At 42.6% G+C, this 26,082-nt stretch overlaps 1 protein-coding gene across 1 annotated transcript; it reads right to left on the bottom strand.

The window, feature by feature from the left end:
* Nucleotides 1-154: 154 nt before the first annotated feature.
* TDG (thymine DNA glycosylase) lies at nt 155-25,594 on the bottom strand. The gene is made up of 10 exons (XM_059186705.1): nt 25,366-25,594; nt 12,325-12,467; nt 10,266-10,507; nt 8,629-8,698; nt 6,746-6,881; nt 6,468-6,550; nt 6,294-6,388; nt 3,037-3,208; nt 2,500-2,625; nt 155-2,081 (listed from the first exon to the last, which is right to left on the bottom strand). Exons 1-10 carry the CDS (start codon nt 25,386-25,388, stop codon nt 1,951-1,953), a joined length of 1,221 nt encoding a protein of 406 aa, XP_059042688.1. The 5' UTR covers nt 25,389-25,594; the 3' UTR covers nt 155-1,950.
* Between the last annotated feature and the right edge of the window lie 488 nt (nt 25,595-26,082).

Below are 26,082 nucleotides of genomic sequence, written 5' to 3'. Positions count from 1 at the left end.
ATATATGTTATTCTCTAAGTTAAACATAACACAGGGTAGACCAACCTCACGTGTAAAGGGGGAAAGAATACCAGTCACTCCTACTGCAGAAAAACCTGCAACTTAGGATAATCATCCTTAATATTTTTATTGTAAAAACCATCAGACTTCCAAATGAATTTAAAAACTTTTTCAATATTTTTTAATGAAAAAGTCTCATATAGTCATGTAGAGGATATATCAACATTTACTAGTCATCTTCCGTAGGTAATGGAAAACACCATTATTGTATGCTTGGAAAATCCTCAATCCCCTTCTCTAATGAGCGTTCATCATAATTTAAAGGGTACTTTCTCCACTCAAATTAAAACAAAACAAAACTATTGTAAGGCTACAATCATTATATACCAAAGCAATTCCTACTTACATGCTTTACATAGTCCCATGAAAAAATAATTCAATTGTTCCTAATCCCTGATGCAAGGCACTTCAAGCGCCCGCATAAAACATCCATGTAAACGGCAGTGCAGTACATGAGTGAGAGAACATGGGCTGAGTAACTTTGACACAGCTTGACCTAGACTAAGGGAAATAGAAAATCCATCACAGCCACAGCTAAAAGGCATGTTAAGATTCACAAGACTTTGTTTCTCTTATTATACAGAGAACAGGCCATATAATCTCTTAGGAAAAAAAAAAAAAAAAAAAAAAAAGAACACCTCATAAATATTTTCGTATTGAAAAACAGCATGCTCCCTGGGTATGTGTGACATCAGGACATTCAGAAGTGACCAGGAGTAACTGCAAATGGCATTTCTGAATACCAAGCTTTACTATCCACCAGGCCTACTAGTCTGGACTCTTCATAGCACCATGGAAAAGGCATTAGAAAATCACAAAGGTACGTTACTTCAAACTAACCCTGCCAAGAGGCCCACGTAGTTCACAGCAACAGACAATGATGTGGAGATTTTCTTAAATTATTGATTAGATATACCCAGCATGAAAAATTCTGTTATCTTAATACATCTCACGTACATAAAGCACCAATTTAAATAAGATAATCGAACACCTCCAGTAGGCTGTTGCTCAGCCTAAGAGCTCATTTCTCACCACTTTCCACCTTATACCCTTAAAGCCAAGGAGGATAAAAGTAGCATGGCGACCGATATTGAAAGAGAAATTCAGTTCCCTCCCTATCAAATGTAGGTCACTCAAGTAAAACACAGAGGAAGGAACAAACTTAAAAAAGGTCTACTGCATTCTCTGGAATTTAGCATCCCAGCTCAACAGTTTCTACCTACACTAGAGGATTAACACCCAGCGGGAGGAGGCCACATCCAGGCTGCAGGGCCCTGTCTGAGAAGGCCAGGCCAGCCTTGCTGCCGGAAGGCCACACTTTACATTTCTGCTGCGGGGCATCTCTCACAGACGCTCCCCACTGGTGAGGCCAAGAGGTGTGAACGTCACTACGCTTCAGGGAGCCCATCAAACACCGCTAAAAACCACCAAATGAGACTCCACTGTGGGTTGACTTCATATACAAAAAAGAACACATCTGCCTCTTTACCAGGGGTAATTATTACTAGCAGGCCCTTCTTAGGCATAAAAGGAATAATGGGTATCTCAGTTTATGCACAGTTAATAATCAAGTATAAATATTCAGACTGTTTCATTTTAAAATTACAGATTAAAAGTGACTCCCCAAGGAGAATCAGTTTCTTCATAAACGAAGTATAGTTTATAAAAAGCTGGAATGATGGTTAATTCAAATACAAAAACTCATACACAAAAAACCCTACCTTTTTCTTCCCAACTTACTTAGTAGGTTCATACAGTTGATTCTATCACGCAACTGTACTATCCTCCCATCAGAGAGCAAAGTACTAATAAAATGCCTCAGTGAGCCAAGTGAGGGCCACTTCTTGACGACAGAACGGCGACACGAGGCAGAGCTGAGAAGCACCACTCTTAAGCGTGGCTTCCTTCTTCCTGTTCTGCCGTCCCACAATGATTGTTAAAGGAAGGAATCTGGTCTGTAAACGACTGAGTCATCCACTGCCCATTTGGAATGTCACCGAAAGTTGATTCTGCACTGTCAGCTGCCGGGGAGAAAAGAATGTTAGTGTCCGTTTATTTTACCTGAAAACGTTACAGGATTCAATCAGGAGGTCTGAGCAGTCCAGCGAAGGGGAACTGCTATTAAAGTAGTCACACAGGCTTCTTGACTACAACGAACAATCTCTGTTCTCTCGGCAGACACAGGACTGAGGAAGCCTCACGGTTATTCACGGAGGGAATGCGATTGGGACGACTCGGTGACTCAGAGACAATGCGCTGTACACGCGCGTGGCGGAACGTCAGCTCACCAGCACACTTCCACTACTGGCCACTGAAAAGATTTTCATAGTCCCATTCCTAAGCTTCAACAATTCATTCTCTTAAAGAAACCACCCCCCCTTCCCCAGTCCTGACAAAACCAAGCATTGGAAAGGAACATACACATGGACGGGAACATACCTAGCCCCCCGGAGGAGAAGCTGCAGGGGTCGCCAGCGCACGGATTTTCTGTATAAGCACCGCCATACGCTGCTTCATAACCTGGGTCGTATTTTTCTTCCTTAACAGCCATCTTCTTTGCATCCTCTGCGAGGAGAATAAAAGGTCTTTAAAACTGATTTTGTACAATGGTTCTGAAACTAGCTTTATTCAGAAGTCATCATGAACAAATCTCTTTCCAGGTCATGTATACTAATGTATCTTTCACTATCATCTTTTGAACTCTTTATAACATATACTGAATTAACTCATAGGAACTGTAAAAGCCTACTAGATTTTAATTTCAGGTGGCGACGATGTTTCCTGTATCCTTAGCATCTGCAGGGGGCCCCACAACAGACTTTAGTAAACGGAGATTTTTAATAGTGACCAATGTCTACTGTCAGAGCACTGACTGCAAATGTAACTTTTCTTTTCTTCTACTTTTAAGTCCACAACATGCTTCCTGTAATGTACAGATCCACGAGACAGATAAGTGGGGTGCAGAAGGGAACACACCTTGGGCCAGCTGCAGATCAAATGTATACTGCACCTCTTGAACGTCTGTGTTTCGTTCAATGCCTTTCAATTGATCTCTCAAGTCTTTGAGCTTAATGTAGTAATGAACTTTGTCCTGGGCTCGAGGAAATTGAGCACATCTCGCACTGGATGACGGCATAACGTAGCAGAGCTAGAATTATAAAAATTATATAGTTACATAAATCTTACAAGTCCACTGAATCTACTCACATAGAGATGAAAAAATTTATCTTTTTCTGGGTTAATAACGATGCTTACCACATATTAATATATGCAAACTCAATAAACGTAGTTGTGGTTGAATTCAAATTTGTAAAATTTACTTATCTTTAAGTCAATAAATAAAAAATGAGGCATCTGCCCCACATTCATTTATCAATTAACAGTCTTGTCTTTTTAACAGTAAACATATGGTTCACAGTTCTAAAGGTACAAAAGGGCACAAAAGTATATAATGGAAGTTTTCCCTCCCAACGCTGTCTCTATTCACATAGTTCTCTTCTCAGGGCAATCAAAGTTGCTGGTTTCAGAGGTGTAACCTATGAAAACACAATCAAATGTGTCTAATAATGTATTCTCCCGCAACCTTCTTAAGACACACATGAATGGTAACATGCTCTCTATTCCCTTTCTTTTTGACTCAACAGTGTATTCAGAGATAATTCTGTACCAGATACCTGTATTAGAGTAAAAAGAGGTTCTTTTTCATAGCTATGTAGTACTTGCATATTTATTTAACCAATCCCCATCTGTGGGCACTTAGGTTGTTTCCAGTCTTTTTTTTTTTTTTTTTTTTTAAGATTTTATTTATTTATTTGAGAGAGAGAGCATGAGAGGGGAGAAGGTCACAGGGAGCAGCAGACTCCCCGTGGAGCTGGGAGCCCGATGTAGGACTCGATCCCGGGACTCCAGGATCATGACCTGAGCCGAAGGCAGTTGCTTAACCAAGTGAGCCACCCAGGCATGCCGTTTCCAGTCTTTTGTTATTACAAGCTATAGTGAAAAACCTTGTATATATTTAATTTTGAGTATGTGTGAGCTGGATAAATTAATAGAAGTAGAATGACAGAGGAGAAAGGCATTTGCATTTATCACTTGGGATGGCAACTGTCCTTCACAGATTACAAAATATGTAATAATATACATCACATATATTTCAAAGAGAGAGGCTGCTGGGCTATGGAATTTCCAGTTGCAATTTCTTGCAATTTTTATACTGGCCTCTGTAACATTATAAAAAACAAATTATTTCTTTTGTTTTGTTCAGAAAGCATTTAGAAACTCCTGACTCATAAAGATATGTAGGTGCAAATGCTACCAGGTTTTGTAATAGCACATTTTCCCATCCCAAGATATTCTTCAATTAAAATGATCCAGGGGGTGGGCGCCTGGGTGGCTCAGTTTGTTAAGGGTCTGTCTTGGGCTCAGGTCATGATCTCAGGGTTCTGGGATGGAGTCCCACATCAGGCTCTCTGCTCAGGAGGGAGTTTGCGTCTTCCTGTGCCCCTCTCCCTCCTCATGCTTGTGTGCTCTCTCATTCTCTCTCCCCTGTCTGAAATAAATGAAATATAAAATAAAATAAAATAAAATAATCCAGAGGGCACCAGGGTGGCTCAGTCATTTATGCACCTTTAGCTCAGGTCATGATCCTGGAGTCCTGGGATCGAGCCCCAAGTTGGGATCCCTGCTCAGCGGAAAGTCTGCTTCTGGCCTCCACCTGCCCTACCTTGCTTGTGCTTGTGCTTTCAAGTAAATAAAATCTTAAAAAAAAAAAAAAAGATCCAGAAATTTGAAAAAGTAGTTTTTTGTTTCAAAGCTGAATCACTAACATCATTAATAACTGTATTTCATACCAAAGAAAAAATTATAGAAGATACAAGTACTCCCAGCTCATCGTAAGACCTAAAACTACCTGTCATGATAAGATTCAAGTTCACTATATATATGTATGTGTATGTGTATGTGTGTATGTATATATATATATATATATATATATATATATATATATATATATATATGGTATTGCACTATTACGGTCACATATATCCAAGAGATGTACCTGAGTCTTATCTGGCTCTTAACGGACAATAATGCAGTAATTTATTGAAAGCAATGGACTCCTTTACAATTTTACCAAAGTAGACAAGTATAAGCCTCGGTTTAAATAAAGACCAGGGCTACCACCTACTTTATCAATCACATATTTATAACAAGTTAAAAACAGAAGAAATTTAAAGGAGACGTTCAGACATATGGAAGCGGCAGAAACTTCACTCTGAGGTCTCTGCAAAAACCTGTTGGCACACTGGCTTCTCCATCATTTAAAATACTGTCTAGAACACATGGGTCCGTGCACGAATGTTGTTTTTTTCAAAGTTATAAACAAAACTTAAAACTACATTTAAGAAGCAATCTTTGAACCAAATGTCTGCAGAAGCTCTATATAGAAAAATGACAGAGTTTGAAAACCACTGCTACTTCATGACGCCTTCAGGGACAAGACCATAGTCAACAGCACCCTGTGCCAGTCGGACTGGCGGGATGTCTGTCTGCAACTAGACTGTGTACCATTTATATGGCTCTAAAATGAAACTGGGCTAAGATATACAAGCAGGGGGTGATGAGCAGTTTCACTAATCGGGAGCATGTCTTTATTTACATATTTGTTTCATACCGAATAAAGGCTAATTTACTTGAATTTGGTTAAGAATACGCCACTAGGGCAACCTGGGTGGCTCAGAGGGTTAAAGCCTCTGCCTTTGGCTCAGGTTGTGGTCCTGGGGTCCTGGGATCGAGCTCTGCATCGGGCTCTCTGCTCAGCAGGGAGCCTGCTTCCCCCTCTCTCTCTGCCTGCCTCTCTGCCTACTTGTGATCTCTCTCTCTCTCTCTGTCAAATAAATAAATATCTTAAAAAAAAAAATCCACTAAATAGACTTTGAATGTACATTAGCTAGCCCCCCTCTAACATTTTAACCAAATAATATCAGTAAGACATTTTATATGACAAACCTTTCTTTTTTCTTTCTTTCTTTTTTTTTTTAAATAATGGTACCTGAGTTAATTTGCAGCTATTAGTTTGAGTTGATATAAAACTATTACTCAACGAAATCCAGTGCTTTTTTTTTTTCCCCTTTCCCCATGGCATCAATTACAATGGATAGGACAAATAAAAAAGGGAAGTTAGCTAGAAAAAAATTCTTTTTAGCTGATTTACAAATGTAATTTTAAGGACTTACAGTTTCTGTGTCTGGGATCTTATGGGGCTGAAGTCCAAATTCTAAGTTTTTAACCTTAACTCCAAAAACTTCTTTACTAAAAATTTCATAAATACCTAAAATGAAATACAAACATATTTACATTGCCCATAATGTTAGCAAAGAAAAAAGATAAAATTTAAAAGTAAATCTTACATTTTCCATTAAACACTGCTATTCGTGGCTGATATTTCTGTAATTTCTGCACTAGAATACGTCCTCCTTCACGAAATTCTTTACTAAAATTGAATTAAAAAGTAGTCAAGATACAAGTACGGCAATATTTATAATATGCTAAATTCAGAGAGCTGTGTATAAAAGATTGATTTATGTTACATGTTAAGCTCAGCTTCAACTAGGTACATATAGTATCCCTAGAGTACATGAGGCAACTGCATGGTCAGGTTCCAACCTATAAAAATAAATGTAATTACCTGGAGAGATCTTTGCTGCCTGGTGTTGTCCTTTCCACCATATTGGTAAATCCAATACCGTATTTCCCCGGTAAAGTGTGATCATCCATATGGTTCAGCTGGACCTCACTCAGGCCGGACATAAACAGACACTTCCCTGAGAAAATAAGATTTGAGTTTATTTCCATAGAGATCAGAGGTTTTTGCCCCATGAATTGATGTGGTAGTCTGCATTTTTCCTGAAATTACCAAAAATAAATAAATAAATAAATAAATAATGAATAATAAAATTAAATAAAAGGTTTAGGATATGTTAAAAAATTATGGGTCAAATACCGTATCAAGCAATTACTATGTGCAAAGCCTTCTGCATGGATTATCTCATTTAATGATCATAACTGTCTTATGAGATCTTAATTACTATTTTTATCTCCTTTTCACAGGGAAGTTAACGTAAACGGCTGTTGGAAATACAGAGCTAGTCAGTGTAGGAAACTTTGAAACGGTTTGTTTTCCTTTCTAGTAACTGCCTCCTGTGCCCTGGAATAACTTAAACAAATAAATATACACCAAGAGACCCGGAACATTCAAACACCCCAACAGTGGAAGAAATGGAAGTTCAAACTTTTCCAGAAATTTTTTTAAAATAATGGAGATAGTATGTCCTTAGCTCCAAAAACACATTACTGTACTTTTTTGTCTTAAATGTTTTTAATGTTACTCTAAGCTAACGGACTAGTATTTCCTGAGGAACTACTGCATGCCTTTTTCTATTGGGCGGTGTTGGTAAGTGGACTTACATAGAAGGTAACAGTAGTTATACTTGGTTTTAAAGCTCACTCCAGGGCGCCTGGGTGGCTCAGTGGGTTAAGCCGCTGCCTTCATCTCAGGTCATGATTCCAGGATCCTGGGATCGAGTCCTGCATCGGGCTCTCTGCTCAGCAGGGGGCCTGCTTCCCTTCCTCTCTCTCTGCCTGCCTCTCTGCCTACTTGTGATCTCTCTCTGTCAAATAAATAAATAAAATATAAAAAAAAAAAAAAAGCTTACTCTACAAGTATGAGGCTCTTTAATATTATACGCTGCTAGATATAAAGTATCTGTAGAGAATGTCTCCAATCACAAAGTCTCTTAACTAATACAACTTGATTACAGTGATCAATGCATTTCATCTCTCCTGGAAATAGGATAAGCAGAAATCTGGAAAGGTCAGTATCTGTCTGCATGGGCACAATGAGGTACTATTGTTACTATCACTGCAGATATCAAGTAAAAAGGAAAATTCATTTAAAAATGCAGTAAAACGCCTATAAAACTATTAGCAAAACAAAAGAGGGAGTACTGCTTTCCTTGCCCCTCTGCTCTCTTACACCAAAGTGTGAACAAAAAAAACACCAAAAAGTTTCAAAACACTTATTTTTGTGTACATATGCACAGAAAACATGTATGTCTTTTTATGAACAATCTCTCTTAAAAAACACAATTTGGGGATGCCTGGGTGGCTCAGTTGGTTAAGCGGCTGCCTTCGGCTCAGGTCACGATCCCAGCATCCTGGGATCGAGTCCCACATCGGGCTCCTTGCTTAGCAGGAAGCCTGCTTCTCCCTCTGCCTCTGCCTGCCACTCTGTCTGGTGGCTCAGTGGGTTAAAGCCTCTGCCTTTGGCTTGGGTCATGATCTCAGGACCCTGGGATCGATCCCCACATCGGGCTCTCTGCTCAGCAGGGAGTCTGCTTCCCCCTCTTTCTCTGCCTGCCTCTCTGCCTACTTCTGATCTCTGCCTGTCAAATAAATAAATAAAATCTTTAAAACAAACAAAAAACCACACAATTTAGTTTAACCCCCCCAAACTATTAACGGAGATACCTAGTTTAAAAGTAAAATAATTTAAAAGAACTAATTACTTACAAAAATGGTTTCCAGGTCCAGGGTAATGATGCCCTTTGTAAGCTGCCATTAGTCCTGGGTTTATGCCAATCTACAAGAAATGTTTATACAGTAAGTCTTAAAGAATAGAATTTAAGCCTCAGGGCTTCTGTAGAGGAGTGGTGGACAAAACTAAATTTATTAAAATAAAAACTAAATCCAGTATTATAAGCAATATTGTTTATCAAGTACCTAGTCTTGATCTGAGTACTATTTCTTTCTTTTTTTTTTTTAAAGTAAGCTCCACACCTACTGAGCCACCCAGGCACCCCCAAAGTATTCCTCTTTTAAGAAAAACATTCCCTTTTACAAGTGCTGCTGTTGTGTTTAAAAACCAGTCCTTTGGGGCGCCTAGGAGGTTCAGCGGGTTAAGCATCCAGGACTTTGGCTGAGGTCACGATCTTGCCCTGGGTGTGCAGCCTGCTCGGAATTCTCTCTTTCCCTCTCCCTCTGCCGCTTCCCCCACCAAAGGCCACTTGCTCTTGCCTGTGCTGTCTCTCTCTCTCTCTCTCTCAAAAAATGACCAAACAAAATAAAAACCAGCTGGGGGAAAAAATAGTAGAAACAGAGCTATAAATGCAGAGAGCAAACTGGTGGTGGCCAGAGGGAGGGAGATGGGCAAGGTGGGTGAAGGGGAGCAGGAGGTACAGCAGAGGGAGGGCAGCTGACGGGACTGTAATGGTGTCCGGTGACCGACGGCTGCTATACTTGCTGTGTGTACACTGTAATGTACAAACCAGTCAAATCACATGCTGTATGCCTGAAACCATGTAACGCTGTATCAACTCTACTTTGACACAAAGGAAAGATAATACAATAAATTTAAAAAATGAAGACCAGTTTGACTCCTTCATATCCCCACGCCCCCACAGCTGCCCAACGGGGCTGGAAAAAGAGATGCTGGAGCAGCCCATCAGCTGAGGCCCCCTCCAGCCACAGACTGCTTCTCCATTCCCGGCAAGCAGCTTACGGCATCCACATCAGCAACAGCTGTTTGCACGCTGTTTCTGATAGTTACTGAAAAAAACCAAAGCTCAAAATCAGTATTTTCAGGGCGCCTGGGTGGCTCAGTGGGTTAAGCCACTGCCTTCGGCTCAGGTCATGATCTCAGGGTCCTGAGATCGAGTCCTGCATCGGGCTCTCTGCTCAGCAGGGAGCCTATTTCCTCCTCTCTCTCTCTGCCTGCCTCTCTGCCTACTTGTGATCTCTCTCTGTCAAATAAATAAATAAAATCTTAAAAAAAAAATCAGTATTTTCATTTATAGAGAACTCATAGGTGTCATGCAATCGAAGCGAGCCACATGGATTATTTGATCTAACAGCAGCCCTGGGAGGGAGCTCCTATCCTCACCCCTGCTTCACCAGTAAGGAAACTGGTGACTAGGAAGGTTAAGGTTTGTCCAAGGTCATACTGATATGGCAGGATCAGAAACTGGACAGCCCCACTCTGGAGCCCATCCTCTTTAACACACCCATATAATACAATCTCACAAAGGAGAATCCAAAAGGATTCTCCGATATGGCTCTTCTCAACAAAATGCTATTGGCAAGAATAGAAGTTAGGCAAAGTTAATCCACCAACGCTATTTATAAAACCATATGAGGATAAAAATCCTTACAATCACAATGTCCAGGTTGAAGGTCAAAATGTCTGGGAGGGTCTTGGTTAGAAGTTCAGCTTCTGAAACACCATTAAAACGGTCTACTTTTCTTTTCACTTTAAATGTGTCTGTAATTTTTTCTTGCTTTTCTTTTGATTTTGTGGACTTGCCAGATTTTTTGGCCTCAGCAGGCTTTTTGGGTTCTACTGGTTTTTTTGGTTCTGTTGCTCTGGGTTTTCTTTTCCTTCCTTTTGGAGTCTCTGAAACACAGTAATATCCAGAATGTAGATGTAGATGCAGAAAAGTGTAACTTATGAACATTAGGCAGCTTTCCCAGAAAAGTCACCCTATCAACTCTCTACTTTTCTATCTCCCAACCTCAGGCTCTTCTGCACTATCCTCCCCTTCCTGCCCCCTGGGACTGGGTTCAAGCAGCTCAAGCCCCACCCTCTTTCTTCTGTGAGCTGTTCTTGGGATAAAACATCCATAATAACTATAGACTGATTTTCCACATTCTCTTACCTGTCATCAGGGATACAAAGCAATTACACTATTTTATAGGAATTCTAAATGTAAATACATAAATAGTTTAATAAACAAATGAAAAAAATAAGTGGAAAAAGCAGGAGGAAGAGAAGCATTTTAACTCAACTTCCCCATAATTTCCAGCAATACAAAGCCTCAAATAGCTTGTGGACTTGCATTAGAGATTACGAGTGTATATTCTGTTCCACACACAGCCGAAGAGGTGGATTTAGAGGTGCTGAGGATGAAAACGCTGGGGTGAAAGTGTTTTTCAAAAGGCAAAAGCAGGATCTATCTTAGGACATAAAGCAGAGTCTCAATCTCAGCACTACTAACATCTGAGGTTGGGTGGTTTGGGGTTCTGGGGGGCTGTCCTGTATTTACAGAATGTTTAGCAGCACCTTGGCCTCTACACGTTAGCTGCCAGGACCAGCTGCCGGTCACGACAGTCCAAGCTGTCTCCGCACAATGTCTCGTGTCCCCTGCAGGGTGGGGGTGGGGGGATGCTTGATCAAGAACCACTGACCTAAAGTTACCCACAGAAAGGCTTGGTTTTCTTACCCTTAATTCTCACCTCTCTCAATTGCTTGGGCCCCCTCCCCCACTCTACTACTGTTTGGCGGTTCCCTGATGCAGCCATGCGTCCTTCTTCCCTCTACTTCACTCTGATTTAGCCACTCCCTACGCCAAGGGATCTACTGTGCGGCAAGAGGAGAGTCAAGGCCAGAGGTATCTCCAAGGCAATGGAGTCAGGTGTGTTTCTGCAGTCATCAACTGAAGCTCTGAGCCCATTTCTCATGCAGTACTGCCAGCCTGGAGAAAACCATTACCTTCTCTCCATCCCCTCAGGTGCTCCTTATTTCATCCCCACGTTATTTGGTCTTGAATGCACTTTTTGCCTCCAAATTCTGCCAAACTCCCTAATATCCACTCTATCCTCTACAATATTTCTGGGCTTTTAGAATGTCAGTCTACGTAAGTCACCCTCTGCTTACATTCTCTCAAAGATCCCGACTGCCTTAGGACAGAATATACATTCTTCAGGTTATAAGCCTCATCGCTTACTATTTTTTGGCTAAATACCAGATGCCAGTGATCGAGCATCACCACTTTCCAACAGTCATGCTTCTTCACATTTGTGCTTTTGCAGACACCGTTTCCTAAGTCTGGAATTTCCCCAGCCCATTCTTTCTGGGGAGAAAGTCTCCTCACCCCTGGCTTCCCGAGCTCGGGGAAGCTAACCTCTGAGCCTCAGTCAGAGTTAGGACTCAACCCTGTGAGCTCTCACAGCATCTTGTGCCCCTCTGCACCCTTGTGTCCTGAAGTTTAACACGTGTTTACTTATTATTTTCTCCTAAAAGATTATGAGGTATTTGAGGACAGGATCCAAGTTCTTTTCTTCCCTCAAACCTATCACAGTGCCTGGCACATACTTAAAAAGTGGTTAAAAATTTTAACACTAAAATAAAACTAAAATTCATCATTAAATCCTTTTTTACATAAGTTAGCTCATCGAAGAGCTAATTTTCTATGCTGCCCTGATGAAAACTACCTTGCACAGGTTCCTGAGCAGGAGCGGGGTCTGGAACTTCTGCTGGCATGTGCTGTTCGCTCACCACGGCCCCATCAGGAGCTTCAGCCATCATGTGTTGAAATGGGAACGTATAAAAAGCTTGAGCTTGCTGAAGGGAATAGCTGAAAGAATAATAATATAAAATATGACAATCAAGTTACCCAACTAGAAGTTTAACCAATCAGTAGTAAAAAAAGAAACCTCAGGATCCAAACACTTCGTAAATCATACTGTGATATTTGGAGTTGACAACAGGGGCAAAGGGAGAAGGAATATTTGTTCCCACATGCGCACATTCATCCAATTTCTACTTTGTGCCTGCTAGCCAAACATTAATGAACTCTCCCACTGTTTAATGACAAGGTGTGTCATCAATAAAACTTACCAGTCCTGTCAAGTCAGCCTCTGCTTTCTCTGAAATGAGATCATGGGAATTTTATAGCAGAGTAACTTAAAAGGCAGAGCAGTTCATACAGGATTAAAGTGTCCATAAAAATAATTTGTGTCTCTATCTTCAGATTTATTCCTTTTGTCACAAAGATCCCCTCCAATCTAACCCTCACCCAGCTTTACTGATACACTATTGACATAAAACTTTGTATGAAATAAAGGCATATCATGTGTTGATTTGATACATGTATTACAAATGATTACTAACACAGTCTTAGCTAATATCTGCATAATGTCAAACAATTACCATTTCTTTTTTGCAGAGAACACTGAAGATCTGCTCTCTTAGCAACTTTCAAGGATACAGTATAGTATTATTAGCTATAATTACCACGATGTACATTAGATTCCCAGGTCTTGGTAATTTTTTCACTCTTCGACCAACATCTCCTCATTCCTGCCTTCCCTCCAGTCTAACTTAAGGTTCTCTATTGGTTTATCCGCCTGCTTAATGACTTATTCATTGGACCTGTTTTTAAGTTGCTGCTGGGTTTTTGCCAATAGGTTAGGACTAGAAATGGATATTCTGTATATATTTGTGAATTTATGGAAAAAAACACTTTAAGTCTCTTTTCTGAACATTTTTCAGACTTTGTTGCAAATATTCATTTCAATATAAGGAACACAGGCCTTCACAGAAAACAACTGCCAAAAAAGTACTTTTTTTTTTTTTTTTTTAAAGATTTTATCCATATGACAGAGAGAGATCACGAGTAGAGAGAGAGAGAGAAGAAGGAGCAGGCTCCCTGCCTAGCAGAAAGCCGGATGCGGGACTCGATCCTAGGACTCTGAGATCATGACCTGAGCTGAAGGCAGAGGCTTAACCCACTGAGCCACCCAGGCAGCCCCAAAAAAGTACTTTTAATGACTCTAAACCATTATCTCAAACTGCTGCCCCTCAGCATAAAACCAGAGAAGTAAACACACAAGCTACAGCTGATGCCATTAAATACAAGTGGGAAGGAGAACACTAGTAATTAAAATGGGTAAGTATCATTTACCATTTGGAGAGAAAAGTCATGTTTTCTGTGGTGAACTACTCACTTATTAGTCACAGAGAAAGAAAAGTGGAAGCTCAGAAAGGCAAACTAGTACAATCTAAATGGGTGAACTTTATAGTATATAATTTGTTTCTTAATAAAATGGCTGTAATAAGCTTAAATGGCCGAGACAGGCACAGGGTAAGAGACTACTAGGGCACCTGGGCTAGGGTGCGGGGTGCTCAGAGACATGCAGGGGCCAAACCCTGTGAACAAACCACTGGAGAGGAATTTTAGCTTCAAGCTATCTTTAAGGGGAAGCTGCTAAAGAAAGGGTTAAGCATTAGAAAGATATTTCACTACATCTTAAATTTTTTTTAGATACATTGTTTTCAATTATGTAAAAAAAAAAAAAAAAAACCAGACACAGCAATGCAGTAAACCTTAGTACATTAACATGAGAAAACTCTCTGCAGGAAAATTATATTTACTGAGATTTGTAAAAGCACAGAAAATGTTTAATGTAGACTTTAAAGTAGAAAAGACAGTACTGTAACCTAAGGCTGCACATCCGGAAACTATGTAGACAAGTCCCTGAAGCTCAAATATGAAAAAGGAAGAGAAGTGCTTAAATCGTGCTTGGTACAAAGTAAAACGCCACCCCCCTTTTCTTTAATAATAGTCATAGCTCTTTTTGATAAATTGTAAAAACATTAGTTGTTCAGTGTTGATGACATAAATACTGTAATGAAGGCGTGGATACTGCTAGGTTACATCACGAGATCTTGTTTAGTGACCCTTCGGAAATGCCAGTGAGAGGAACTGTAAATTCTGATTGTGGCCAGAAGCAGTTTCCTAAGATGTGAGCAGCCCTGTTCAGCTGGAATGTATAAAAGTAAAGACATACGGTGATAATAAGTGAGTGGCCAAAAGAATGCACGATGTCTGTTCTTAGTCTGTCACACCGAAGGGAGGGCAAACTTCTACCCTTCTCCCTTGTTTCTTGCTACCACTCTCGAGTCTCACAGATGTGTCCCATTTCGAGCACCTCACAAAGTCCAAACTTGAAATACTTAATTTAGGAAAACACTACATTACAAAAGGATTCTGAACTTTAAAAAATAAATTTCCAAAACCTGGTTCCTTTTGCATATTTAGGGGTCATTAAATTCTGAAGCTCAGAATCTGAAAATTAAAATTTTAGAAATCAACTGGCTAAAAAAAAGTGAAAAAAAAAAGAAAAAAATCTGAAGTTTGATTTTATAGATAGAGATCAATTTTGAAAGAAACTGAGAAACTTAACATTAATATCAGTATGTCCCTTAACCTTTCTTTTTTTTTTTTTTTAAAGATTTTATTTATTTATTTGACAGACAGAGATCACAAGTAGGCAGAGAGGCAGGCAAAGAGAGAGAGAGGAGGAAGCAGGCTCTCTGCTGAGCAGAGAGCCCGATGCGGGGCTCGATCCCAGGACCCTGAAGACCATGACCTAAGCCGAAAGCAGAGGCTTTAACCCACTGAGCCACCTAGGCGCCCCTCCCTTAACCTTTCTAAAAATGATCCCTGGTAACTTCACAGTAAGTTAAATAAGAAATAGAAAATAAATAAATAAGAAATAAAAAATAAAGCTATGAAAAATATGATGTATAAGTTCTAAGGTAATACACTATCTTTGAGTGGTTGAGTATCTCTGAGTCTCAACAGCTTCCTCACAGAACAAAAGGAAAGAGTGCATCACAGCATTTTTTTTTTCTTAAAGATTTTATTTATTTGACAAAGAGAGATCACAAGTAGGCAGAGAGGCAAGCAGAGGGAGAGAGAGGAGGAAGCAGGCTCCCTGCTGAGCAGAGAGCCCAAGGTGGGACTCGATTCCAGAACCCTGAGATCATGACTTGAGCTGAAGGTAGAGGCTTAACCCACTGAGCCACCCAGGTGCTCCTCACAGCATTCTTATTATTTGGCAGAAGCAAGCAATACATCTGTACAAAAGCCTTCAAGAACTTCAAAGCTAGAAAACGAGAGTTCTGGATAATTTAATTGTCTATTATCCAGTAATAGTTTTATCTGTAAGCAGCATAAATCTGTCTAACCGTAATCTAAAAATACTTAATACATTTATTGTATTTATATATGATTGCCACTTGATTAACTCAGAATTGTGCAAAATTTAGGAAGCATCATTTTCTCTATGTGAGTGATGGCAACAGAAGAGCACCTGGTCAAGTCACTCATCCTCTCAGGACCATGAAAATGATTTCTACATATAGAGACAACGTACAGAAAACAGGACTAAATCTGTCTGGACTCTGAACTGACCCCAAAGAGTTTTTAGTTTCTGTACCTCCTTCATATCAAATTTCTAAGCATGAGGAATGATCTTATTTCCTTTGCTCACTTTTCTTCCCTACCATCTGCCCCCACACCTCTGTACCCCTCCTTTGCCTGCACCTAACGCCCCTCCTCTCCCAGCCTCCATTCACACCCCCTTCTCTTGACCATCAGTGCTCAAAGCACTCGTTTTTATAGCCATCTGAAGTTGCCACCCTGTGCATTTTCCTGACAAACTGCATATTTCCCGAAAGTCTTTCTCAAAACACCCACACAGAGGACCGAGGAATCCAGTTAATTCAGGTTTTGCTGTACTTGAAAAACTCTCAAATTTTCTCTAAAACAAACTCCAACTTCTTTAATCGTTTGTTATTTTCCACTATTTTTTTTTTAAAAAGATTATTTATTTATTTATTTGACAGAGAGAGAGAGAGAGATCACAAGTAGGCAGAGAGGCAGGCAGATAGAGAGAGAGAGAGGAGGAAGCAGGCTCCCTGCGGAGCAGAGAGCCCAATGTGGGACTCGATCTCAGGACCCTGGGATCATGACCTGAGATGAAGGCAGACGCTTAACCCACTGAGCCACCCAGGTGCGCCCCTCCACTATTTTTTTTATCTCTCTCTCTCACACACACACACACACACACCACACAGAGCACACAAGCACAAGGAGGGGGAGCAGCAGGCAGAGGGAGAAGCAGACTCCCTGCTGAGCAAGGAGCCCGACATGGGGCTCGATCCCAGGGATCAAGACCTGAGCTGAAGGCAGACACTTAACCAACTGAGCTACCCAGGTGCCCCATTTTCCACTATTTTAAAGATTTCTGTTGCTCCTTTTTAAATACATTTGTCTTAGTCCCTTGGGCTGATATAACAGAATACCATAAACTGGGTGGCTTATGAAAAACAATTTTTAGGGGCACCCGGGTGGCTCATTCAGTTAAGTGCCCTTCTCTTGGTTTCAGTTCAGGTCATGATCTCAGGGTCATGAGATCCAGCCCTGTGTTGGGCTCTGCAATGGGCATGGAGCCTGTTTGGGATTCTCTCTCTCACTCCCTCTGTCCCTCCCCTTTCTCGCTCTCTAAAAAAAAAACAAAAACAAAAACAAAAAGCATTTTTTACTTACTACATTTCAGGAGGCTGGAAAGTCCAAGCTCAAGGCACCGGCAGATTTACTGTCTTTTGAGAGTCTGCTTCCTGTTCATATGGGTTCCCTTCTCACTACATCCTTACAGAATGGAAGAGGTAAGAGAGGTCTCTCTGAGACCTCTTTTATAAGGGCCCTAATCCCATTCAGGAGGGCTAGTTTTCAACATACGAATTTTGAAAGGACAGTCTATAGCAGTATTTTATTTTCATTTAAATCATCATACACAACACTGAATAATTACAAAATAACAATCAATTAAATAATCCAAATGCTCAACTAAAGGGAACTAGTTATATAAACCATGATCAAACACCACCGTAACTATTTAAAGTCTACATTTAACACTGCAAAGCAGAAGGCAGCTCTCTCGGGTCCCCTCCCTCTTTGGGGGAGGGCTCTGTACTATCACTTTGCCATCGCTCAATAAACCTTGCTTTGCTGCCCACCTCTCTGACTGGTCTACCCTTTCATTCTTCAAAGTGGTGTGACCTAGAACTGTGGGCACAGACGGAGAAAAAAATTCTGTGACATTTATGGGGGCTCATCTGGGATGTCCACCATCGTTAAGGACAGCTAACTGTAAGTCATGGGCAGCAAGCCTCTCTCTCTTTCTCCCAATTTTGTTTGTTGAAACAATGTGCACCTGTCAGCCATGTAAGAGCCATTAGCATGGTTGCCATTCTCAAGTCTTGGGTGACAGGCTCTCTGGGCTCCTTCCCAACTGATTCCCCAACAGAGGCTGGGAATGGTGGTTTGGTAAGGACTCAGAACACCTTTCGGTGCAGATCACTGGATGTGAGGGACCCAGGAAAAACCTAGCAGCAGCTGAAGGGCCTGACCAGCTACCCTTTGGTGGCCATCAGAGGGACATGGCTCCTTACTTGCCCATCCCAGCATCTAGAGCGAAACTTCCCCACTACTGTTTTCTTGGCTGATTCCTCCCCCAAGAAAATGAGTGGGAAAGCCCAGGATGGTGCCCCCCACATTCTTTGGAGAGTGGTTCAGGTGACCTCCAAGGGATCTCACTCACAATTCCCTGTTACAATGAGGGACAGTCTCCTGTTTCTGACCCCTCCTATCCTGGGCATTACTAGGACACCCCTCGAACTGGCTATACCACCTCTGTGAAGGAATGGCCAAGCAGGGCAAAAAACTAAGATCTAAGGGATCTCCCAACTTTTCCACTCCACAAGGGTTATCCGAGGTGGATTTCCTCTCCCTGAATGCCCCATATCTTGTCCCTCCATATGGCTATGCCGCACAAAACAATTCTACTTAAAGAAGTCTAGTGTATCCATTGACTTTTTTTTTTTTAAGATTTTATTTATTTATTTGACAGACAGAGATCACAAGTAGGCAGAGCAGCAGGCAGAGATACAGGGGGAAGCAGGCTCCCTGCTGAGCAGAGAGCCCCATGTGGGGCTCGATCCCAGGACCCTGGGATCATGACCTGAGCCGAAGGCAGAGGCTTAACCCACTGAGCCACCCAGGCACCCCATCCATTGACTTCTAAGGGAGTCTTAAGGGTAGGGAAACCAGGGTCCCTCTCAGGAGGTAGGACAAGCCTGAGTAAGCATGACTACCCTCGCAGAGAGGACAGGGGCTCTGGCTGTCAGTTGCAGGAGCACCTAGGGCCACACATCAGGAAAAGATGAGAAGGAACTGAGGTGGGAGACCTTTTCTTCTCTTCCCAAGTCTTCCTGATCAACTGTAAGAAACTGTAAGTAAGGGATGAATTTTCCTCTCTTCTTGTACATGGGTAATTCCCTGACCAGACCCTTATTCCTTTAGAGTCCCTTCCTGGCATTATAGGCTAAAGGAAGAGTATCAGACCTGTAAATCACTCAATATCATTTACTTGGATGCTTTCCTGGTTTGCAATGGACAGAGTCAACTCCTTTGTTTTATTCGGGGCTCGGCCACAATACAAGTGGGAGGATGAGACATGGCCCCCTGAGGACCACGTTTTCCTGGTTTTAAATGGGAAAAAGGCAGCTCATTTTCTTTTTGTTTTGATCTCAGCAATGTAAGATTAATCCCAGCCTCCTGGCTACTTTTTACCAGACCTCCTTGACCACTCCAGTTGGGCACCTGGGGGGTGGGACTGGAACAAAGGAATACCACAACCACGCCAAAAGTAGAGAGGCCAACCGAGTCTGCAGGGGAATCTCACCCCTGACTCCATCCTTCGTACGGTAAGATCAGGCCCCCTTACCTGTCCTGTCCTGTCCTGGAACCCCTTTTGGTGCTTGAGGGCTTTACCCTCTGCAAGAACAGTAGTGCTTGAAGGGGGACCAAGGGAAGGTGCTGCTACGGACCTGAGGTGAAGGGGGACCTCAAAGTTTTCTGAAGTTCGATGTAATGCTTCTGTTAAATCAGACCCTCTCTGAAGCAGGAAAACATGAGGTTCTGAAAGATACAGGGATCGAGGGATGGGAGAGCCCACGGGTGGCTTCAGTGTCCAACTGGAGCCCAGGCTCTACCTCAAGACCCCAACTGGGATCCTCTCAAGACTGTAATTAGAACCTTAACAATCCTCTTGGAAACTGGCACTGCTATTACTTCCAAGCCTGCATCCTAGAGGGACTGAGCAGTACATGGGGGCTTCTCCCTCATTCATTTCCTGGGTTAATGGCTATAATTGGAGTCAACTGTGGTCCGTCTACCTCAGGACGGAGACTTTAAGGAATATTCCCAAGCAGCTGCCGAAACTCACTCTGTTTCAGAGAAATCCCCGACTTCTCCGGCCTGACATGGACTGCATATTTCCACTTCAGTGGGAAAAACATGGTGTCTGCCCGTGTGACCAAGCCGAGGAGGCATAAAACCTGGAATGATTCTACCTAGATTTGCTGAAGGTGAAATAAACTCGCATTAAAATGGTGGTTCTCAAAGTTTATGGTAATTATTAAGAAACTTTTGCTTGGATAACAAATGGGATTACATCTAGGTCTTTTCCAAATAGGATAAAGTGCTAAAGCATGATTACCAGACATAGGTTTGTGCTTTTAAAGGATATTTAAGGGTCTGTTGGAAAAAAAAAAAAAAAATGGTGATTAATCTTCTCTGTCTCAAAATTTTCATGGGCAATTGTTAAGGTAGCTTTCAGTCTCTGGGAAAGGATATCTGGGTCTATTGGTAAATTAACTATCAGCCCAAACTCACAGAGAAAACCCTATAGTTTTCTCAGATTGAGAGAGGCTCTCATTAAATACACAGCTGTCTCCCCCGGTTCTCCTGAGGCCAAGATCATTCTTAAAGCCCAGATATTCCGGGGCAAAAAAAATGTAAAAGTTGGCTGTTGGCCCCGAGGGGGACCCTAGAAGAGCTCTAACAAGTTGTAGCGGGTCTTTTACAGTGGGACCAAGAGAAGAGTGAGGAACAGAAACTAAAGAGGCTTTGGTCACAGCCTTGCAGGCCGTTGCCAGCTTGGCTGCCCAAGGCTCTGACACGAAATGCCGTCTCTGTGGTTGCCTGGGATACTGGAAGTGAGAATGCCTCCATGGCAAAAACCACTGCCCTGTAACCACTTGTGCAGGGCAGCACTGGAAATCTGACGGCCCTCGGGACTTCAGTCCTGAGCAAAGGCTCAGGTGGCCAGCGCCCTGACTGGGACTGATGGGGCCTGGGGCTCCACGTGGTGGCTCCTCCAAAACAGCTCACCAGAGGGAACCCAGAGCCTCAGGTAATTCTGGAAATGGAAAAACCAGTTGGTTTCCTTCTTGATACTGGAGCTACCTTTTCTGTTTTACTCGCCAACCTGGGTCAATTGTTCAACTGCAGTATTATCATTAAGGGCATCACTGGGTGACCCATATGCCAGATTTTTTCTCACCCTCTGGGACATACCAAGGGGGATCTAATATCCTCTCACTCTTAATGCCTGAAAGCCCTGCACTTCCCTTAGGTAGATATATTAGGTCCCATATTTATAGCCCCTGGGTAGACTAGCTATTGCCTCCCCTTAATAGAGGCTGATATTAATCCCCAGATCTGGGCAACTCAAGCTGAGGTGGGTCAGGCTTTAACACCAGGGTCCATTCCCACACACCTTATGGACCGCACAACTCTCCCTTGTCAGAAAGGTTTTTTGGGCCCTAACAGGACACTGTCGCTCGTGGATACCAGGAAAAAAACAGGAAAAAAATCATGTCCCCCTCTAAATTTGAAGCCTAGATTCACCATTCCAAAGTCAAACCCTGGTCCCCAATGGGGCCTAACAACAAGGAACTGAAATCCCTCCGTGAACCCAGAGAGAACCTCAAAGTAGTCTTGAAGAGACAGGAAACAGGTAAGTCTTCTTAACTGCTACTTTCCCCATTCCCCATCAAAATCATAATCCTTACTGCACTCCTTTTGCCTGTCCTCTCCCCATAGTATATGGGGTTCACTAAACTCCAAATTGGAGTTCAGATGGAACCTCATATGGAGGTCAAACCAGGTATCTACAGGGGCCCCTTGATAGATCGGGACGAGAAGAACCCTGACTGTTGCTCCATCCAACGCCCCTGATGAGCAGGAAGTAGCTACAACTGGTCGTCACCCTTCTTCCGCAACAGCAGTTAGGGTTACCTCTCCGGAGGGGGGAATGATGAAGGATAGTTGGAAGGCAGGCAGGCAGGGACAACGGCCCGCCGCCACCACCAGGAGGAAACCACCCTTAAAAGGATTTTATACCAACCCGGAAGGAATCATTCACCCTTTCTTTCCCACGTGACAAGTAGATGAAAAACCTGATTGGGTGACAGGTGCAGGGAGGGTTAATCTGATTAAAACAGCGGTGCCCACAAGCCATAAAAACTGCAAGACTTAGAAATTCGGGTGACAACCCTCCCAGGTCCCCTCACTCCCTGGGAGATTTGTACCATCACTTTGCTATCTCTCAGTAACCCTTGCTCTGCTGCCCACCACCACCACCACCAAAAAAAAAATACTGTAAAGCAGAAGTGTGCGTATTCACCATGCATTACTGCATACGTGCTGTACACAATCTAACAGAAACTATAAACACGAAGATTTAGAACAAGTCAGATCCTCAATTCATCCAACTGTTCTTCATACAGTATGATTCCAAACTTCTTCACCATTTTCTCATTTCCTGGTGCTCGGAATCAAACAAAATAAAAATGCTCCAGATACAACCTCATCATAACCTGAAACTGAGCAGGGCTATCGACTTCCTCATTCTGGAGTCCTACTGCGGACTCCACATTAGCTTTACGGGCACCCACGTTATACTGCTGACTCATACGGAGTTTATCATCAGTGAAAACTGCCCTTTTCTCACCTCTCCCTTGCATCACTGATTTTTCAGCACCTAAGCACAGGATTGTGGCTCTTCTGGTAAAAAATGATTCACCACTGCAGTCATTAGGATTGATCTGGATTGACTATCAATTCCATAAGCCTCTCCCAGAGCTGGGTCATTCAGATTATATCAGCACCTTGAAGCTGTTAAATTGTTGAAAAGAACAAGTTGGGTTAGAACTACATGTTACATCAGTATAGACCTCTCTTCAGCCTCCCCTTGATAATTCCAGCAGTAAACTGGTTTTGTGATCTTGAGTTCACCTAACTGGATCGCCATCAGTCCATCTTCACCTTGCCCACAGAGAAGTGGTATATAGCACAGTTGTTAGGGAGGCAGACTTTGAGCCACATTGTCTGGGTTCAAATTTCAGCTCTGCCATTTACTACCTCGAGTTCCTTAACCTCTTTGTCCCAGTTTCCACATCTGTAAAATGGCAATAGTTGTACCTAATTCACTGGTTATGAGGATTAAATTAGTTAACACACATAAGACAAAACTGCATAGTATATAGTAATTTTGCTCTAATAATAAAGATAGTGGGAGATGATTACATACTTTAGGTACCCCCTGTCATCACCCTCCTAAAGCTATCTAGTTCAGTATCATGATCCAAAAGGGAGTGAACCTAGCTAGCTTGGTATGTCCTACTTTTTCCCTGAAATTATACTGTAGCCTAGTGGTCACTGGTTCCCTTTAAATATGCTCAATAACCACTGAGAAGTAAAAATTTTATTTAGAATCAAAGTCATTAGAGGACTCTATGTTTGGAAGAAATAGGAACCCACGTGTTTATTTTCAGGCTTCAGGCCCCTCTCCTGTTGTCTACAACTCTTAAAGATTAGCTGTAATCTAGCCTTTCATTTGAAATATAACTTATCTGGCCAGGAAATATGAGTTCTCTTAGAGCAGTGACGGTTCTCTTAAATGCTCTCATTGATCTTGTCTCTTAAAGACATTCATTCTGCCATTCCCAGCCTAATCATTTTCCTTTATCATTGAGATTTAAAAAAAAACCCAAAATTAGAACCAAGTATTGGTTTTCTGTTATCTGCTAATATCCAGTGGACTAGGCAGAAAACCAAAACCTTTCTCACCCTTGTTGTTAATGCCTAACTAAAAAAAGTTCTTGGTTCCTCTAACATTTCTAGAAAGAATGATTTCATTTGAAGGTTATTCTTCCCAGTGTGTATTTTCAGTGGTCGGTATCACATTTTTCCAGTCATTTTTGATTTGACATCCTACTTTCCATTTTTAGTAAATCTTTTCATGCTGGAGCTCATTAGAAACATAGTATCCTCTTCCTCCATTTTCCCTCTCTGGTTAGCCTTTAAATATTTGTTATGATACTACAACTATTTTTTTAAGAGTCCATATTAATGGAATTTTCTTTCAATTTGTTTTGAAATTAGTCTTCCCAAAGAAAGAAGTAAATTCATTATACCCAGTAATCCATTCTACTCCCTGATTAGCATAAACTCAAGACTGACAAAAACCCAATTTCTCAGGATTATCTGGAGCCCCCAGTCTTTTCAGAATCCCCAACAATAAAGTCCTTACACTACTAACACAAAATTCTCTTTATTTCCTGAGGTTGAAAACTTTGCAAGTCAAAATTTAAAATGGTCTATAACCCTGTGGATGAAGTTAAAACAGATTATAAGTCAATTTTGGGGTAAACTTCGTATCAGAGACCCATGACTTTGCTGGGAGACACTGAGCAAGGTCTTCTACTGTGTAACTCATTTGGTGGTAGACTTCACCCAGGTTTCAATTTTGATCTGAAGTAAGATCACAGAAGTAGGAGAGAGTTCCACAAGTTTTGGTGAATTCTTTAAATGTAAAGTTCTTCTGGGAAAGAAGTGCAGTATTTTAGGTCTGGATTTGACGAGCAAAGGCAGGATAAAGCCCACCCTTTGTCTACATATACCTTTCCTAAACTCTAAAGATTATTTCGGCGATCTATTCCCTTCTACCTAACACAGATTCCCGGATACCGGAGACGCCCTATTCTACAGACACGAACAGACACACAGAAGCGAAGTGTCTCGTCTAAGTTCAGGACCCATTAGCCACGGAGAGTCAGGAAAACTCATTAGGTCCAAAGGAATTTTTTTTTCCAATGTAAGTCATCACTTTTTTCTTTTGAAGGACCCTGTTTCCCCAATTATTTTCCCATTTAGTTCTCTGCCGGGAGTTCAAGTCGCGAAACCTGTGCTCTGGCCAAATGTTCTCCCCACAGGTCATACTGAACGTAGATCCTGAGGGTCGTTCCCAAGACCACCAGAAAGCACCGAGGACTTCCGGGGAGTGTTAGTCACAGCCCAGAATTCAAGAGCCACAGTCCGGTAGTGTTATCTACCCTGCGGCCCCTCACGCGGCTTATAAAAACCTATGGGGGGAAAAAGCCACAATAAACCTACTAACTCTAAAATAAAAACTCCAGCAGCGACTCATGCGATACTCCCTCTTTATGGCTCTCCGCATAAGGGACGGTGGAGGGAAACGCGGACGACGACAGCAACGGAAGGGAAGTGTTAACTGGAAACGGCGGGCTGTTCACTACCGCGTTTGAAAGCCGCCCGGAAGCCGGAAAGGCCGGAAGAAGCGCTCAGGTGCTAGAGGGCCGCTTCCGAGCGGCGGGGGGGAAAGACTGGCCCGAGTGGGCCAGCGGTGCGCACGCGCAGCCCCGGCCTTTGTACTCGGGCCGCGGCTTTTAAAGACCCCTGCGTGCGTGCGCGCGCCCGCCGGCCAGTCCGCCGAGAGGGGCGCGGGGGGAGGGGCGGCGCTCCGCCCCGGCCTTACCTGCCCGCGTTCTCCGCTTCCATCCCCCGCTGCCGCTTTTGCTGGCGACTGCTCCTGCCGGGCAAGCGAACTACTGGTCTCCGTAGGAGCGCGGCGTACCGATGGCTATACGACGATAACCGGAGGCTGGACACGATTGCCGGCAGAACTCGGACAGCGGCAGGCGCTCAAGCTCCTCCCCCGAGCTTCTAGTTACCGCCCCCTCCACCTCCGAGCTCCTACCCCCGCCCCCACCTTCGCACGGCGCTTCCGTCCACTGGAAGCCAAATCTTACAGCCCGTGGTTGTCACGTGACACAGACAGCCCAATCATGTTCGCTTCCCTCTCGTTGGTTCTCCTGCTCGCCGCTTGGCCTTTCGGGAAGGGTGGAGGGGAAAAAAAAAGGTGGGGTGAGGGGGCGCTCTGCTCACGTCAGCTTTTGTCCGCGGGGACTCTTCGGTGGTGGGAGGATCGGGAGGTGAGAGGGTGATACATTTTGGGGTGTGCTGTGTGGGTGGGACGGTTATGCGTATCAGCCTTATCCAGACCAGTCCACGTCAGTTTTTTCCCGATGAAAAAGTATTTTGCGTTGATTATCAGGTATCGATGATCAAAAGCGAGTTTGGGCGAATAAGAGACATCGCAGTCAGAAAACTTGGGAGTTGACGTCACGGTGCCTTCTTGGGCCTCAGTGTCCTCCTCCGTAAAATGAGGGTGACTGTAAAACTGCTTTGTAAA

Source organism: Mustela lutreola, chromosome 8 (genome assembly GCF_030435805.1).
Source record: "Mustela lutreola isolate mMusLut2 chromosome 8, mMusLut2.pri, whole genome shotgun sequence".
NCBI lineage: Eukaryota > Metazoa > Chordata > Mammalia > Carnivora > Mustelidae > Mustela > Mustela lutreola.
This window is presented reverse-complemented; position numbering and strand designations above follow the sequence as displayed.

Bases quoted from the DNA above. Each gene is read 5' to 3' on its own strand.
- TDG (XM_059186705.1), bottom strand. From the start codon at position 25,388: ATGGAAGCGGAGAACGCGGGCAG. The intron at 6,882-8,628 runs GTAAGTAATTAG...TTATTTTCTCAG, and splicing joins TGGACCTGGAAACCATTTTT to GGAAGTGTCTGTTTATGTCC. The intron at 6,389-6,467 runs GTAAGATTTACT...ATTTCATTTTAG, and splicing joins AGCAGTGTTTAATGGAAAAT to GTATTTATGAAATTTTTAGT.